Source organism: Pelobates fuscus, chromosome 2 (assembly GCF_036172605.1).
Source record: "Pelobates fuscus isolate aPelFus1 chromosome 2, aPelFus1.pri, whole genome shotgun sequence".
Classification (NCBI taxonomy): domain Eukaryota; kingdom Metazoa; phylum Chordata; class Amphibia; order Anura; family Pelobatidae; genus Pelobates; species Pelobates fuscus.
This window is the reverse complement of record NC_086318.1, coordinates 221,501,282-221,520,240: the sequence shown is the minus strand read 5'-3', so window position 1 is coordinate 221,520,240 and position 18,959 is coordinate 221,501,282. Positions and strand designations below refer to the sequence as shown.

Sequence of the window (18,959 nt, the reverse complement as noted above, 5' to 3'; positions counted from 1 at the left end):
TGTTGTAATGCTGTTCAATGTTCAGCTCTACCCAAGAAGTTTTTCAAACAATGTTGCTTCATCAGGGATAAAGGAATTTATCCATGACGTGGAATTATACATCAAATTAGGATGATCATGTTGTCTAGTTTGTGTTTTATTCTTTTATAGAAAAGTGCCATACATATGTGATTAACTGGTTCTGTGTCAGATCATATTTACAATGATCTGCCACAGAAAACACAATTTATTGGATTGAAGTGTAGAGCAAAAAACAGGGCACAATAGAATACTGAGACCGGGCAGCAGCTGAATAGCCTGCCCTTCTGTGGGTCTCCGCTAAGCTGGTTTTAGCCCATATTGTGCCATTACAGAGAGAACATCTCTAAAACATATCAGACTGGTCCCACCCATATGGGCAGTCCAGCACCGAAATGCCAGCAAGTTCCATCTGCACGAGAGACACAGCAACCCCAGACGATCGTTTCAGCCTTGTTAGGCATCATCAGTGAGGCGTAGCTGATATCTCTCTAGGCACTGTGGATTGAAGTGTAGTTTATCAGTGCAGCTGAAGAGGGGCAGTGTGTGGATGCAGGTAGCAGAGGGCAATGCCTTCTTTGGGATCCACAGTATAAGGAGATGGTTTTTTTTTTTTGTTTTTTTTTTAAATCTTTATTTTCTGTGTGCAGGGAGTAACAAAAAGGTTGTCAATGCCACAACAGCATATGCAAACGATATAAACATAGTAGTTGTACAATTGCGGCGTGAGAGTATCGGCACTTTTTTTTTTTTTTAAGTGTTATGCTGTAAACACGCTGTATACAGTAGATTATACATGCTTTAAGTATTTAAGTTGTGAGATCGTAGCAGAGATTTCAACAGAAGATAACAGTAGATAACAGTATGATTAGTTATACGTTGAGAGGCCTCAATGCGGGGAACAATATTAATGTACTAGGCGGCTAGCATTATACTAGCTTTATACATGTTGTGATTTACGCTGAGTAGGGTGCCTGTCTGGCGGCCATATACCAGCAATACATATAAATTGAAACCGGTATGTATATTTAGGCAAGAATACAGTTTCCAAATAAACAAGACTAGCTCCCTGTATCTGCATCCCTTCTACTCACACATTACCTTTGATGCAGGAGATAACAAATCATAATATAACGTAAGGTAATAACAGAAACCAGAGGAGGTGGACAGCTTTAGGGCAGTTTGAAGAAAAAGGGAAAACAAAGTTCTGCCATAAGTCTCCTGTGGGTGAGTGGGGCCGGCATTAGAGACTGGTGCTTAGCCGAGTGTTCACACTGTACAGTCACCCTACCCCTTGCATGGGGAATGCGTAGTCTCGCACGTCCGCCTGAGAGCCATATGCCACCGGTCTCCAGTCCTGTTGGTCTGCCAGCTCTCCCCAGCGCCATGTCGCTATTTGGGTCGAGTTGTCCAGGTAGGTCCTGGGATGTTGCGAGATGCTGCATGCGTAGGTGGGGAGGTGGCCGGTGTTGTGAGGCCGTTGATCGGTCCCAGCCCTGTGTCTCCAGAGGTACCTTGGTAGGAGTCGGTGAGGTTGTTTGGCTGTACTTCGCCGCCGGTGTAGGGTCTCCCCTGAGGTGGTTAGCGTGTGGAACGGGCTTGTACCTGGCTTCCGCTGTGTTTTTCGTTTCCTCACCCCGTATGTGTGATGTGTGCGTTCTCCTCTCTGCCGCCATTTTCTGGGCCTTGGACCCACCGGTGTTGCGTACCGTTGCTGTGGGTCGGTCGGCAGCTGTCCAGGAGGGCGGCTTGGGCCGGGTGGTCGTGGGGCCTGTTGTTGGAGCCGGTGCTCGAGCTTAAGCCAGAACTCGGCGAAAATGCGGTCCAAGTTGGACACTGGATGTGGAGTCTCGTGCTTGCTAGTGGGCCGCATGGACTCCGCCATTTCAAGAATGATGAATGATGTGCCTTGCTTAAAGAATGCAATTCCATCTATGTGGACAGTCCCTTTCTGGCTGACCTCAACTTTTCCCTCCCCAGGCCTAATTTTACCTAGGACCATCCTCCTTTACAGAAGGGAGATCTTTTGGGAAGTTAATTTTCAGATAAGTTCTGTAGCTATATACGCTCCATTTATGTCAGGGTATCATACATGCCAGACATTTACTTCAAACACTCTAATTGGTTGCCATTGTTACTAATGACTAATGATTAATTTTTTTTCCCTTTTTTATTTTTGCAATATTTGTCTTTGCTAGGTACTTTGACCGCAGTGGAAAGCATCTTAACTTTCAAAACTGGACCATCGGTTAGTTTAAGTATTTTATTTATTATATTCTAATCTGTTTAAACATAATTTGAAAATACTTAACTGCTTGCAGTCTTTCAAAGTATGTCCTAAATATCAATTGATACCACCCCCCGTTTTGGCACTTACCTACAGTGTTGCATTCATTCTCCATAGCACTCCAGCCTGACTAGTGTCACAAAATCCCACAATATTCCAAGTACTTGCACACTGCTTCTTCACTCAGTAATCCGATCCAGATTAAAGTGATCTGCACCCGATAGAGGTGCAGACCACATCACTCCCTCCTATAGGCATAGTGCCTAGCAGGGAGCTCTTTTGATCTCTCTTCTGGCTCAAGGAGGCCCCCTTACATCTATAGCTTTAGCCAGAGCTACAGGGCCCCACCGGCCCCTGTCTTAACCTGGGCCCTAGGTGGCTGCATATGCATAGTTATGGTTAATTCGTCTCAGTCTGTAATGCTAAGTAATCTCTCTCTAAAAAAAATGTGTTCCACACAGTCTCCCTAGGTTAAATTAAATGGTACACTGGTATTTTGGAATATAGTCTCAGAAAATGTACTTAGGCATTCAGGATGGTCAAGTAAAATGCAAACACCCTCCAACAAGTACTTGTTACTGCACATCAATGCTACTAAATCTACTTCTTTTAAGTCACAAATAATTAAGGAGCACATTGGCAGTTGTGCAGACTATGCTTCCAGTCTCCATACAAAGTTGTATCACATGCTGGTTACATTATCCCACCCTCTCTTGATTTTAATTAGTATTTTCTCATTACCAGGGTACCTGCATTCATGATGGAACATGGCAATCTGCTATTCATGGAATAGCAGACCAGGGTAATCTTAAGAAACTCAGGAAGCAACTGGCATGTAAGCCACTTCCAGTCGTTGGTAAAAAATTAAAAAAAAGGTCAGTCCGATTATTATTTTTTCTTTTTAAACTAAAGTCTTAAATTGAAAATGTAAATAATACTCCCAACAAATTAAAATAGCAGTACCTTGCATTGAATTACTGAATTGTGAAATCCTTTGCGCAGTTCTAAGGAATAATTTTTTTAATTACATCATTTTTACACATTTTGAGTTATTATTGTATGTTTTACTTATTTTGCAGGGGTGCATTGTTTTACGCCAATGAAGTAGGACAGTATGCCATTCCATTCCTTGGAGCAGATGCTTCTGTAGTTAGAAGAACCCAACGATTCCTGCACGAACACCATGAGGAGACCCCTGTAAGTTTGAATGTTTAAGAAACAATGGTTCTTTATAAAGTTCAACTCTGTATAGTCATAGTGCTGCATTGCAAAGGGTTTGATTCTTCAAGAACAATCCTTTTAGCTTCCATTTTAGGGAGTGGCGAGATAATACTGTTGAATGTTAAACAGATTATTCATTCTCCAGTCCACACCCCGAATACCACTTTCAAACACTCACAAATGGTGGAGAAATGGCAAATGGCCAGAAAAAGAAATTTGAAGTAGGAATACATTATTTACTTTCGTAAACCTATTCCAGTGCTGAAATTATATTTTTATTTAAGCTTTATAAAGAAAAAAAGACAAATGGCTGCTCAAAAGGAATCATTGTAAAATGTAGGCAGCCCTGACATCAAGTTGGGGAATATTTGGAGGTCTAAGTGGGGGGGGGGGGGGGCGGGGGGATATAATTCGATCATGGCTGTGGAATGTTCCAAAACTCTGTCCTCATGTCCACTAGAAGAAACTAATTGAGAGTTAGATGTTATACCAGGACATTCTTTAAAAGGTTGTACCAGAAAAGAAAATGATGATAAATACCTTGGTGTCTCTCTCTCTCTCTCTCTCTCTTCTTCTGATCATCCACTTTTGAGGTCCACTCCAGAAAGTGTTTTGAGTAGGGGAGTAAGTCAAAATATTATGAAGGATTCCTTTTATAGATTATGTCCTAAATTCTTTAGGTACCTAGAATGCAGAAGGATATTGATAACCAAGAAAGAAAAAAACCTTTTGAAAAATCCGTATTTGCACCTGAATTTTAAAGCCACCAGATGAGTGAGCCATGGGGCAAAAATGGTTCCACTTCATCAAATGAAGGAGAATGAACATCATCCCTAAATTATTTTCTTTTCATTTGGCTACTTTACGTCCTACCTTGATAATAGTACATGGAAAACAGCTCTGCTGTAGCAGATCATGCAATTTCAGACACAATTTGCACAAAAGGGCCCAGAAGCATCATTGGCATACTAATTACAGCTCCATCAGGTGTCAAGATATATAATGTATGTATATGATATCTGTGGCGAAACCGACCTCGCCACGTGTCCTTGGAGGGGGCTGCTTGCCCGCCTCTTGCCTTTGGACTATGGCCCTGGGAGATTGGGCCCTTTTACAAAACATATTCGTCCCTAACAGAGTGCATGTCACTCATTCTGGCCCTTTAAACACAGTGGGGCCATTCGGTACTTGCCCTGTGTGAGCAGTGATACCCCCAGATAGCTATGCCATGGAGCCTATTCATATAATTAAAGACTATGGGAAAGACTTGGGCTCCATGACAATTAAACTGTATTTGTGTGGTCTGCGTGCCATTCACCTAATAATGTGCACGCAGACCTGAGCTATCTGGGGATATGTTACATGTCTGGGTTTAATGTATAAAAAGTGACTTTATATATTTTAAAACATATCCTGTATTTAGGTCCCCACATGTGTAATGGAGTTTTGTCTTTGACCTGGGAGATAATTGGATTACTTCTCCAATTATCTCCAGGGCAGAAGGGAGGAAGCCAGATGCATTGTGGGGATGTTTTACTTTTCCTGTTTGAGCAGATTAAAATACTGCCAGCCAGGGGGAACAAAATATACTTTTACTAACTTTTGAACCCCTGGTCGGATTCATGCCATTTTTTTAATATGTTGTTCCCCTGAATGGATTGATTGTGGATATGTATTTTTATGTGAATGTGCTGTATGGTTTTAGAGTTATGAAAGTTGTGTAAAAAGTATATTTTAACTGTATGTATAATGGGATTATGTGTCACACTAATGATGTAGATTAATTTAGAAATAAACAAATATGTTTAACCCCTTAAGGACACATGACGTGTGTGACACGTCATGATTCCCTTTTATTCCAGAAGTTTGGTCCTTAAGGGGTTAAATGTCTATCTGTTCCTGTCCAAATCTGAGATGATTAAATTGCGTATACGCAGAAGTAAGTTCACACTGACACACAGAGTTCAGGTTAAAAGCACTTCGAGAAAATTTAATGGCATCTGATTAAAAGCGGGCTCGCAGACCCTTATAAGAGCAAAATTACATCATCATTGCATATCAAGATAGCAGTAAATAAACATCATTAATTGGATTAAGTGTTAAGTGGTTATGTCAATGTCCACCCATCAATATTATTAATTGGCTCAAGAACTAAGTGGTTAGCTAGGTGCCCTCCCACCGGGAGGTGGCGTTATTCTGGACACGGGTGTGGACAGATGGCTCATGTGCCATCTTACCCAGCACGAGGCTTACTCGGTGGGAAGGGGGGGCTTGGGTGTCATTTTGGGTAGTTAGTGATGTCAGACTCGTGGTCAGATTCAGGGTCCTTTTTATGAATAGAACATTTCATTAGTGCAGCTTTCTCATGGCCTTGGTTATACTTTGTTGCATGTTACAGGAGCTCAATAATTCCGGTGTTAGTCATGTCTTTCTAGAAAATACAGTCTCTATTCATTATACTAAATGCTGTTAGGAAATTCTGTCATGTAATGTAGTTAAAATGGAGGATCTGTCAGGTAATGGGGTTAAAATGGAGTTAGTGCAAAAATTCAACACAGGTTTAATACAGGTTTTTAATAATTCTACATCACTAAGGGGAGGGGGATGTGTGGGTTGCACCTATGATACTATTGGTTATTTTATGCCTCCCCCTGGGTGTGGCCTGTATGTGTACACTTGTAATAAAAACTAGGCTGGGTGTGCCAGACCAGAGATTCTGCTTGACCCTCAAACCCATGTGTCGTCTCGTTTTTGGGGGAATTGGATTGTATGCTGACTGCCAGGAGTGTAAGCGGATTGTATGCTTTTCCTGTTCGGCTGATTCCAGTGTTCGTGTGTTTCCAGTCGGGAGATTGGTGCTTGCAGTAGCTGCCTGTGCATCTGGAAAGGGGGATATCGCCTAAACTGGGTTTTATCCTCTTGTAAGTGAAACGGTTCGTTACAATAGCATTATAAGTATACTTTGTGATATATATATCACAAAGTACACTTCTAATGAAATGATATATGTATAATATATTGTAAAATGCTTTAATTATTTTATAATATATTATACATATATAATCTATGTATAATCTATTTACTTAACATGTTTGATTTATTTTTATTTTTTTACATTATAGTAGTCCGGGAGACTGCCTGAAAGCTCAGGCAGTCCCCCTGCAGGCAGCTGCATAGACCCGTGCTGCGCTGGGCTGAGGGATGGCAAGCCACCTAAATGGTGGGTTTAACACTTTAGGGTCCGAAATACATGTTTGTGTCCTGACCTTATAGTGTTCCTTTAACCCTTTATTTACCAGGGAGATGGAAACAATAGTGCCAGAAATACAGTTTTGTATTCCTGGCACTACAGTATCCCTTTAACCCCTTAAGGACCAAACTTCTGGAATAAAAGGGAATCATGTCATGTGTCCTTAAGGGGTTAAAGTCATGATAGGCTTCTCTTCATATCCTCTGCGCAGGACTGCCAAATTGGTGGATATATCCAGTTTAGTGAAAGATTAATTTCCAAATAATCTAATTTTAGCGACACAGAATCTTGGAAAAAGTAATGGGGTTGATGTTTAGCCCAAAGGCGAAGTATCGGAAACTTTAAGATGTCACCCCAGAAATGTTCTAGGGAAACCGAATTTCCAAAAATATTAGTGATGCTATCTTGATCCTAATTTTTAACTTGTGAGTGATACACAATAGAATGCCAATCTCCATGAATTGAGAGAGGAAAAAATTTGAAATAGTTAATGTGGAATGACTGTTGGAGATCACTGGATGAAAATATCAAATAGAATTGAAGCTAATATGTCTTCAAGGGCTGAGAATATCCTCTTGTCTCATATTGGCTATAGTCTGGAAAGAAGCACCTTTGTTCCACATTATAAGCTATTTAATTGCACAGATAGATGGAACTGCCTATCCTGAGACAAGGAAGGAGAGGTGGCAGAGGCTGTTCTTCAAGGGGTCTTCTGTATCCATGAATGGAGCTCCTTAGACATCTATCCATGACAGACAAGAAACTGGTGTCTAGATTGGATTCTCACCCCATTCAATGAATCTTCAGTGCTTTAATTTATCAACAGCCAATCCAAAGTGTTTATTTCAGACAGGTCTTTCAGTGTTCTGTGATGAAATGCTTATTAGTCGTATTCATTTTTGCTATAGGTGTGTGTGTGTGTGTTTATATATTTTTCTAATTTGTCGCTCAATTATATGATTTGTTTCCATTAGGTGCAGTACTCTGCCTATACTGCAGTGGGTGGTGTTGGATCAGCAATCAAACTGATTTTTGCTGGATTACTCTTTGTACTTCTCACAAAATTTAGCTGTGGAAGAAAGCTTATGATAAAAGTAAGTGTTTGTATAGTTTGCTGTTCAATCACAGTAGCAAAGCAATTTTAACAAAACAAACCCTTAAACTTTGTGTAAAGTTTCATATCTATTTTTTTTCTCTTTCTACAGTACCCCAAATTCTTTTCATTTGGCTATTTCTCATCAGAGGGACCAACACAGCAGCAGGTAATTTTTGGAAATATTGAAGGATTCAATCTGTGCTCTTGGCAGAAAGTTTAATGCACCAAACGAATAGTAAATACATGTATGACACAAAGATCCAAAAGTGAACAAGCAGCACGTTGCAACCTCAAAGTTTTGTGATGACGTGTGCTATATTTTGGTAGAGATAAGATGTACTGATGTTACTGGTTCATATGCTAATTTAATTACGGTAAATAGACATAATCCCAGGGTACTTTTAGGAAACATCGTAAGTGAGTAAAATAAAAAAACTTTCTCAAACTATTTGGTAATGCTTTATTTATGTTATGTTTGGTACTCAACTCAGTTTGTTTCTACTGTAGTTTTGAAGCTATTTCATTGCTGGTAGCCTAGAGAGCCACCTTCCCAATGTGTCCATATTATCTAGACCATGCTGACTCCAATCCCATAGCTGGATGGGAGTTGCATGGGAGGGGGGCAACAGGGTGTAATGCACATGGAGTACAAAACCTATGAACAATTTGTGCTTGGTAAGTATAATTAGTTAGATTAGTATAATTAGTTCAAATACTGCTTTTATAATTGATAAATTTGATATGATGATTATTCAGGGGTGTCCTGACCTTGTTTGCTCTAAAATAAAATGTGTATTTTGTGTAATTATGACTCCATGATTGCTACACAGGGTTAGAACAGTTAGTAAAGCGCCTTCTAAAGAAACACACTAGGCACCATAAAAACTCTAGCTTAATGCAGTTTTTGGATGCTATAACTCTACGCTATTTTGTGAAACCGTTATGGAGTGGTTTGACAAAGATCAGGGTTCTCTTGGCACCCATTCCCAGGCACCATGTTTCTGATGTGATTGATGATATTGAAGAAGTTTTAGTTGTTAATGGAAAATATTCAAGTTGGACATTAGCCGAAAATGGATGTACGTCTCTTTTTATCTTTTTTTTTTTTTTTTTTTTTAATAATGATACAGAAGTGGGCATTGTAAATCATATGTCAATGTTTGTGGATGATCCAAAAGTAGGTAAAGTTATTCACCCCGAGCAGGATATAACTTATCTTCAGAAGGATATGGATAAAGTAGGAGGCTGGTTAGACAAGTAGCAAATGAGATTCAAGGTACATAACTGCAAGTTATGCATTTTGTGAACACACAACTTATGTAAAAAACGTTCTTGAGCTGGGGATACATAAAAATGGCTTGGGAATAATTAAAGACAAGAGACTAAGCAACCATGTGCAAATGTCAGCCCTGGTACACAGCCTCTCACTGTCTGCCCCACTTGACCACAGAGAAGTCACCTCCTCCAGCACAAAGAATTGGCAAAGAGGAGGGGAGCTAAAACAGAGCTCAATGAGTGAGCGACTTTCCTTCTATATGCATGACCGTGTGTGTGGCTGTATGTATCTGTGTATATCTGTCTGTTTGTATGTGCTGTGCATATGTATTGCAGTGTGTATATATGTGTGGCAGTGTATGTCTGAGATGTTTGAAGGTAAGTGTATCTGTGAATGTTTGTCTATGTGTCAGTGCAATGTCTGCATGAGTGTCCAGGGCTCTAGGAGAGGGCCATAATCTGTAATTCTGATGCAAGGGATTTAGGCATTTTTAATCAGTCTCTGCTAGGACATTGTCGGAAAAAATTGACGGGGTCTGTTAACCAAAACCACTTTAAAATATTGTGGTTTTGCTGCTTAGTATTCCTTTATCTGCTTAGTATATGCTCTCTTCCTCTGGAGAGAATACTCCCTTGTCTGTTTCTCTCCCCAGTGTTTTAGTTTAGTTTAGTTACGATATTCATATGACACTACAATCATGCTTTGATACTACTGTATTGTGTACATTATGTATTTTCTTTTAGAACACATTTGTGTTGCATAATGTATGTTCTACTTTACATTTTATGGAAAATTTAAAGGTACACTGTTGTCACCAAAACGTTGGCTTGATGAAGCAGTTTTGGTGTATAGATCATGCCCCTGCAGTCTAACTGTTCACTTCTCTGCCATTTAGGAGTTAAACAACTTAGTTTGTGCAGCCCTAAGCACAACACTCCCTGCTTGTGACCTACACAGGCTTCTTAAATGCTTTCTGTAAAGAGTTATCTAATGTTTAAATACAAGCTGCTTCATTAAGTGAAAGTTGATTTGATGACTATAGTGTCCCTTTAAGATAAATAATAAAACAAGCTTCAGTTGCACTCATTCTATCATTTGCCTGTATATAAATAAAGTGTGCATATTTCTTAACATGGCAATTTATAAGCATTATATATTCATTGACCAAATTACTTTGCTTCATTTGACAGATGGATGAATCTTCTTTTGACATGACATTCTTTGGTGAGGGATATAGTAAGGGTAAAGATCCACAGCAAGGGAAGCCAGATTTGAAAATCTGCACTCAGGTTTCAGGACCAGGTAAGCTGAGCTTTCTACTGGAAACCCTTAATTTATACATATATATTTAAAGACCTAGGCTTTAGCCAAAGGACAAATTGTATGGCATATTTTACATATATTCGCTCCTCCTACTGTTATGGGCAAATGCAAATATTAAAAGTTTTAGAATGAAATGTTGTATTTCTTTAACTGTGTACTTTGTCTTAAGAGATATTGCAAACTGACAAGGTGTTAGAAATGGAACATATTGTTTTTCATAGATGTTTCTTTTTTTTTTTTCTCAGTTTTACATTTAATAATTTCTTTTTTTATTTCATTATTTATTATTTTTCAAAAATTTATCACACTAGACAATAAAAGACTTACATTTAAAAATATAAACAAAATACAATAGAACAATAAATACATTCTGACAGTTCTAGCACTCTAAGATACCAAATTTTGAATTTATTACTTATCACCTTAATTATAAATTAGACGACAAAACAAATTTAGTGTCTTCACTTCGACTTGAACCTTAAATAGCTATTCACTGTCTATGACAAACCATGTAAACATAAAAACAAACAAACATAAAGTCATACTGTGCCGAGATCTATAAATCCTGATAGTGCCTTACTATAGGGCTTGATATTTACCCTTTACTTTTCCCTTTTCTGCTACTTTCTCTTTTTTCTTCTCCCTTTTTTTTTTAAAGAGAATTTACGCTATAAATAGCCAAAAGACGGCTTTATATAGAGATGCAAAATATAGAAACATTACAACCTTATGAACATATCAACAGTGTTAGCCCTCTAAGATGTAAAAATTATTAAGACATTTTTCTAATCTGTCCCTATATTTATAGGTTATTTGTCATACTAAGTTTATCATCTTTGATTCTTCTCAAAAAAATGTTTTATTATTATTCACTACATTGTTTTTAACAGTTAAGTCCAATATACATACTGTGCTAAAATCGAATAATAGCTGTTACTATTTTCCTTATGTAGGGCTTAATTTTTTTTACCCATTCCTCCCATTGTTCTATTCTAGAATTAGTTTAGTTATCTTGTCTCAGGATTCCAATCTCCATTTTGCAATGGTTCAGGACCTGATATTTTATCATATCCCAAGAGGGGGAATCAGATAATTTCCAGTATCTCGCTGATGTTGCTTTAGTCTCCGTTAAGATGTGAATCACTATATCTATTTTGCTTCTTGAAAATCTAGGCCAACCTAGATGTAGTACAAAGGACCTACAGGTAAAGTCAAGATCTACTTTTATCACCTCTTGACAAAATTTTGCTACTTTATTCCATAGTTGACTTAGGTTTGGGCAAGACCACCAGATGTGGACATAGAGGTTTCTTTAATCAATAACCTGAGTGCATATTATGTTTACGCCATTTTGTCCCAGATGAATTACAATAACAATAATGCATAAACAAGCTTCAAGGCTATGCTATGACTCTTTCAGTACTGTGGGGATATTTATGGGATAATAATAGTAAACAGTTGAGAATTGCCCACTATTTCAATTCTCAGATCCCAAAGATCGTTATCGTGTAAGTGAAATGTATTCCATATAAATAAAATCACAATTTGTTATAAAAATAGATGCAATTTATTGTGACAATTTAAATAATAATAAGTAACATGCGTGACAATAATCAATGAATATTCAGTATAACATTAGTATGTAATTAATGCCAATACACAATCCGATAGCTTAACACAGCAATTGTCAAGAAGATTTATGACGGTAGTTCACAGAAAGAAAGTGAAAGTTTCACACAGAGAAAGCTTCCAGCGAATAGCCATAAAAACTTTAGCTGACAGTTAGAATAACCCTTTCAATGCTGGCTAGACCTCCTAAGTAATTAAGACCTATTCTCATGTAATTTTAAATAAAATAACATTTAAACCAGCTCATTAGTCATTTCCTGGAACCATCCAATAAGAGTAATCTACCATGTTCTATAAGCAGAATTTTAACTTGCCTAAACAGATATTTTATCTTATTTTAGAGCAAATCAATACACCTGGATAAATATCACGATATGCTAACATGTGATATGTCACATTAAATACATAATTAATCTTTTCTATCTGCAGAATAGAATGTTTAATCACATACTTCTTAGTTAACTAAGATTTCTAAATATCGAAATCGGATTGTGCTTTATCCAGTCATATATCATGCTATTAGAAAATTTTAATTAATTTAGATTCATTAAATGAAACCAGTATAATTACCAGTTGAGTAGACATTCTCATTTGATGAGTAGGTAGTCTCAGGAACTTGTTTGGATTTCTCGCTCTGACCCTGCTTCTTTCTTAGCCTGCTTCCGACTATTCACTCTCTTGCTTTCTCTGCTTCCTCAGCTGTCTTGACTTTTAAAGGAAAAATTCACTAGGTGATAGACCAATAGAAACACTGGGGGTGTGGTTACCTTCCAGATAGCAATTTTAGTATTTGGTCTATAGAGGGCAGTCTCGTCCCACTAAACATACCTATCCAGGAAAGAGTTAACTCTTATTAAATTATTTAAGAATTAAATTATTTAATCTTCTCTGTCACAAATGTCTGGGTTTTAGAATTAATTATATTCCATTAGCATTTAGCCAACAGTCTGTCCATCCCCCGTTCTCATCTCTTATCAACAGGTTTGTTATATACTAAGCATTCCTTTAGCTCTGGCAAAGTGGTTAGTTTTACAAAAAGGATAGAAATATTGTGTCTTTTGTTAGCTTGAAAATAACAAAATGGAGTCTGGTCTGTTCAGAGTGACTCAGGCAGTATACACTTTTAATTTCTATCATAGCACAAAATGTCTGCCGATATAAATACCCTGACAGTACACAATATACTGTGGTAACCTTAAGTAGATAAGGATGTCCAGACTTTAAGATGCCATCTTGAACTAAGTCAGGAACATTTCCATGACGTATAAACCCTTTAGTTATGGCCTTGTATTTTTGCCAAGGTAAGGTAGGTCCTAAAATGAAAAAAGTTAAAAAGTTACTTTTTCAAATATGAACTACGGTAACCCTAAAATGGAGAAACCTAAGGTATAAATAGGTGTACTTTTTAAATGTTAAGACACAGAGGAGAGACTTGGAGACAGACGCTGCTCCATCTTAAAATGACAGAGAGGCTGACATGATGACATGTTCAGAAGGGTATATTAACCTATTAATGATATTCGCAAGCATTTAATTTAATCTTATAAACTCTGCTATAATGGATTTTATATGTCTATATTTATATTTTTATATAATAAATATCTAAAAGACAAAATCTATTGCTTCCAAGACCATCCTTATTTTATATTGTATTCTCAATTATTTATATATGTTAAATAGAGGATTTCTTACTAACCATATAAAATTATGGCTAAGATATCTGTATGGTTAGCCCTACTAAGTTCTATGCTTTAAGACATTATAGTGGTAAATAAGGGAACCACCTGCGGTTACACGACAACTACAACCTTGTCTAACCCTAAACCCGAATACATCTTATGAATCAAATTACAAAGCTTAGTATTAATTTAGAGCGTTTTATTTTTATATATATATATATATATATATATATATATATATATATATATATATATATACTTCTCTACTTGCTGTTTTAACCCTGCAGCACTAACCCCAAACACGCAGTTTTAACCCTGCTCCCACAGCAATACCCTCATACTGTGCTGTGTAATTAAATCCAAATTTAGTATAGAAAAATGACAGTGTCACAAATTAAAAATTGGAATGTGCCATTTAATTCTCAGAATTACAGGGACCTTCGAGGAAGGATGAAAGGGTACTAAAATTAAATCCGTGCCATTTCAGGATGCCACTTGTGGCTCCGGCCTGAGTAAGCCCCACTAGCTCCGATATTAAAGTTAAGCTAATGATGCTTTGAGTCATCATGTCACTTTGGTTGTTGGATACCCTTCTCTGGCATGCAATGTTTTTACTGAAGTAAAAGAGCAAAACACTGTTGTATATTATTTTTATGAATGTATTAATTTACATTGTAATTGCAGAGGCTGGCTATGTGAGTACTCCCATTGCAATGGTGCAGGCTGCAGTGACCATTTTAAAGGAACCAGGTTCCCTCCCAAAAGGGTAGGTATAGCATCATGGACATTCTTCATTCTGTGTGACACCATTGCATATATTTCACATGGGGGAAATAAAGATATACTGGATATATCGGACTACCCTATGAAGGGAAGAAAAAAAATGAAATATGCAATTGGATGTAGGTTATGTTGTTCTATATGTTTTCAGATTGTGGTAATGAGTTCCTGACTTGAATTTTATTTGAACATTTTTACGTATTTCCACCATATACTAGTCAGCCCTCTTTGACTTACAATGTGCCACTAAATGGTTACATTGTGGGTTTTTTTTTTTTGGTTTTTTTTTTATAATTTTTTTTTTCATAAGCATCATTTTTTTAGAGCATTTATAAGTTAAATATGTTTGCTTGACTATTCCCCACTTACAATTCCATGTTATTTAATTATAAATACAAATATAGTTTTACTTCAGCTTTTTCAGTGTTTTGTTTGTGTTCTAATTGTATCATGTGTGAATATCCTTTCTGATTTTATTATGTACCACCATCAAGGGGTGTTTCTATATATTGTCCTTCTAAGTGACCCCCCCCCCCCTGTAAATTTGTGGTTAAGTGCATTCCAAGATGAATAAGTGCATTATATGTTTTGCTACTTTATTTGACTCCAGACAGAGATGATGGTTGTATTAATAAAATCTGCATGGAAAACACAAATTCTCCTTCCCTGCTACATAACAAGCCTAAATTTGCCCACCTGGCGTGAAAAATAGTGCGCCGTACATTTAAAATGCATAGCACATTATGAGAATACATTGATGTACGCTAGTGCAGACTCAATTCTTTTTCTTTGCTTTTCCCATATTAAGTCACAGTATCATAATTGTCATTGATAGAGCGTAAAAAGCAATGAGGGTATTATGTGCTCTCCATAAAATACCAAAATCGTCAATTTCCTCTTCTTCTGCTAACTTAATGGGACACTCCAGGCATCCCTTTTTACTCACCTTGTTCCAGTGCCGGGAGCCTCGTGAAGCCGCGCCCCCTATTTAGTCAAAATGACGAAATAGGCGGGTGCGAACAGGAAGCGTCATTGCTCCCTTGTGCGTATACGCGGCTTTGCCACACATACTTCATAGGGCGACATTCATGCCGCCCTGTGAAGTCTCGAGCGCACTACCGCGCATGCGCGCGGTGTGTGCGGCCGCGAGCTGAGCTGACTGACAGCTCAGCTCGCTGTCTTTGCCCGCCCCCTCTCCTCTGCTGACAGGCAGGAGAGAGAAGGCGCGCACACAGTGCCTTCTCTCTCCTGCACACGTCAGACGTATTTTAATACGTCTGACGTGTACATGGCCTTTTTAGGGCCATACATGATAGGAAGACCCTCTGGTGACCGTCTGACTGACGGCCACTGGAAGTATTCCTATTAATCAATGTAAACACTGTATTTTCTCTGAAAATACAGTGTTTACATTAGATTGCCTGCAGGGAGCTATAGATCTCACCTGAACAACTACATTAAGCTGTAGTTGTTCAGGTGACTATAGTGTCTTTAACCAGGTGAGGAGCTATAGGTGATGACGGTGTGTCTCAATAACCACATTCCCTGTCCTGTCCTTTGAGTTTCAGAAGAGGGAGCTAACAGAAGTAAGTCTGTGAACACATGTGCGCGTCCTCATGGCTCACAGTACATCTGAGCCTGGCATTACTTTCATATCCCTCCCTTGCCTCAATGAAAAGCACCTGATTGGTCATTCCCTCAAGAAATCGAATTGAAAAACTGTGTTCTTTTAATGGAATTTGCTATCCTGGAGTCTGTTTTCCATTATTCCTGCACTTTGTCCCCCCCCCCTCCCCATATAATAGAAAAATAAAGCTGAAGCATGTACTATGGAGAAAAAAATATATATCTCTGGGTTCTAGAGGCATCCACGAACCACTCAACCTTTGGTCTTAATGTTTGTCTCCAGAACCCCTCCGGTATCTCATAATACACACTTCACCATTATGTATTGTTTATATTCCTGATATCCTAATTATTTTTTGTATACATATATATGTATTTGTTATTTTATTCTGCTCTGTTTTTGCAGGGGGGGTGTATTCACACCAGGAGCAGCATTCTCGAAGACCAAGCTCATTGAACGCCTTGACAAAGCTGGCCTGCACTTTAAAGTAATCAGCACTTTGGATGCCTGAATGCTGTGAAGCTGATGCGCTGCATGGATACTCATAGCTAGCTTCAAGGAATGGGGGACTAATGGCTCACGGAAGAGATCTTTAAAGTCAATTGTTAATTTTTTAAGTACAAATAGACTAAATAACTGCATTAATAAAATATTATGTTCTAACTGCAGAATAAAGTGCTTGTTTACTCTTATTTAACCATAATATTGTTGTTTACTCTTGTAGTGAAGGGAATTCACTACAACTTAATTGCTATTTAAGTGATTTGACTACTTGATGGTCTGTTGTATTTGTCTCCATGTTCAAATTGTTCTAGATTTTATAATTTTAAGTCTTTCTCCAACATAAACCTGCCCCAATTACTCAATTTGATTGGCGCAATCACGTGCATATGGTGGACAGGAAAAGCTGAGTAACCTTTATTTCTTCCATTGAGGATGGGGGCGGCTGGCTTGTACTGGGCTGAAGGAACACTCCGATAAGACTAATAAAGGATAGCCGTATAGGTTTATTAATTTAAAAAACAACCTATGAGGGAGCATTTTTCTCTTTTAAAGGTTCTCCTTGAAAAGTTAGCGCTATTTATGAGGTGCGATAATGTGACTGGACATGATTAGGCATTATTTCCTGAGGTTCTCTCCTACCCAGAGTCCTATAAATGCACATATGATTCCCCAAAGTATAAATAATATAGCACAGCCTTTTGGGTAATTTTTAATTTTCCTTTATTATAGTCACTGCAAGTGACTTGGCAGTGTTTCAACCACTTGTTATCTTTATTAAACTTACGTGCAATCCATAATTGGGTATCCAATTCTAATTATTAATAAAAAAAATCGGAGGTAGTTTTAGGTGCTTCTATTTCATTTTCTTTTAAATGGAGAGTGTTAGAGAATAAAATGGGTGTGGTGCTTGACCAGTGACTAAACAAGATGCAGGCTGGAGAAGCTCCTCCGCTAATCTCTCAAATTAAATTTATGGCACAAGATTTTAAGCTAGATACTGCTGCAAACTTACATTTATTATGGTTCCCTTTTGAGATAGTGATGGCTCTGATTCAGAGGTCAGAAAAAGTGGCCAATTAATAAGTCCCAAAAGCCCTAAAGATTACTCTCCCAGAATAGGGAATAACCCTCAAATATTTGTAAGAGAAAAAGAAAAAGGGCTAAAGGAAGCCCATGTGGAGAGTAATTTAGTAAAGGGAGTCCCTACCTTTTAATAATCCTAAGGCAAAACATAAGTAAATAAAATAGACAGGAAGGTAGTGATAGGCCAGTCATAGGGGAATATATACAAAAGCAGCTGCTCACTAAAAATGAAGCAAGCTGATTAATGTCCTAATTTAAAGGTAGAAAGTAATCCCCCCCAGAAATGTAAAGTCTCACAGTAATTGGTTCAAAGTAGTTGAGAGAACTTAATAGGGCAGGACTTGAGAAAAAAGCAGTCTCTAAAGAGAGACCCTAATGAAGCCCAAACAGAGGCCCCTGTAGAGGGTAAACTGTCCCTAAGTACCTCAGCACAGTGGATGATCCACTAGTGCCTACTAAAGTCCAAGTCCCTGCCTGTCTAAATAACTTAAATAAATCAAATGTAAATTAATTCATAAGTGCTACCAATAAAGTGCAAAATAAATAAAAGGCTAGTTCGACGCGCGTTTCGGCGTTTCAGCACGCCGTCATCGGGATCAATGAACTTGTAGTGGTCCTTGTAGCTGTTTAAATACCTTAACACATCATGACAATTATTGCCGGCTGTGTGCGGTCACGTGGGTTGCCGTTCACGTCCGTCTGTCACTCACTGGGTTCCGCCTCCCCGCTGGTCGCGTCATATGACGCGGACCGGGAGGTAATGCCAAGAGTGGGGGGTGTGTGTGTAGGGCGTCTCTAGCCGCGCCCCTTGTCAGCCGCGTCATAATAAGCGGTAACTGACGTGGGCGGAGAGGCGTGTTCACACACAGTCGCAGAATAGTATCCGCCCCCAGAAACGAAAAAAGGACTTTGTCCATGGTGATGGCAAAAAGAAACCTATGATTAATGTGTAATGCCCCAGTGTCATTAGGGGACATAGTAATCAGTATTAATAGGTGTACTTATGGTAACAGTTAATCTAAAGGATACAAGATCATGCAGCCCATAAATTGGAACTATAAATAGTGTCATGTCAGTCGCATGGTACCTAATTTAAAGGTATAAACTTGCGAAAGAGAATGACAAAACAAAGAAAATATGTACATATAAATATAAATGCAAAAAGTAGTGTATTTATTTACAGTGT

General features: G+C 38.1%; 1 protein-coding gene across 1 annotated transcript in view; it reads left to right on the top strand.

Moving 5' to 3' along the window:
* Nucleotides 1-16,889, top strand: part of SCCPDH (saccharopine dehydrogenase (putative)) — a 40,500-nt gene extending 23,611 nt beyond the window's left edge. Inside the window, exons 5-12 of the mRNA XM_063443200.1 lie at nt 2,217-2,266; nt 3,050-3,180; nt 3,385-3,502; nt 7,751-7,870; nt 7,982-8,038; nt 10,339-10,450; nt 14,464-14,545; nt 16,592-16,889. Coding sequence (XP_063299270.1) covers nt 2,217-2,266; nt 3,050-3,180; nt 3,385-3,502; nt 7,751-7,870; nt 7,982-8,038; nt 10,339-10,450; nt 14,464-14,545; nt 16,592-16,697 — 776 coding nt within the window. The 3' untranslated portion in view covers nt 16,698-16,889. The remainder of the gene's footprint in view (nt 1-2,216; nt 2,267-3,049; nt 3,181-3,384; nt 3,503-7,750; nt 7,871-7,981; nt 8,039-10,338; nt 10,451-14,463; nt 14,546-16,591) is intronic.
* The last annotated feature ends 2,070 nt before the right edge of the window (nt 16,890-18,959 follow it).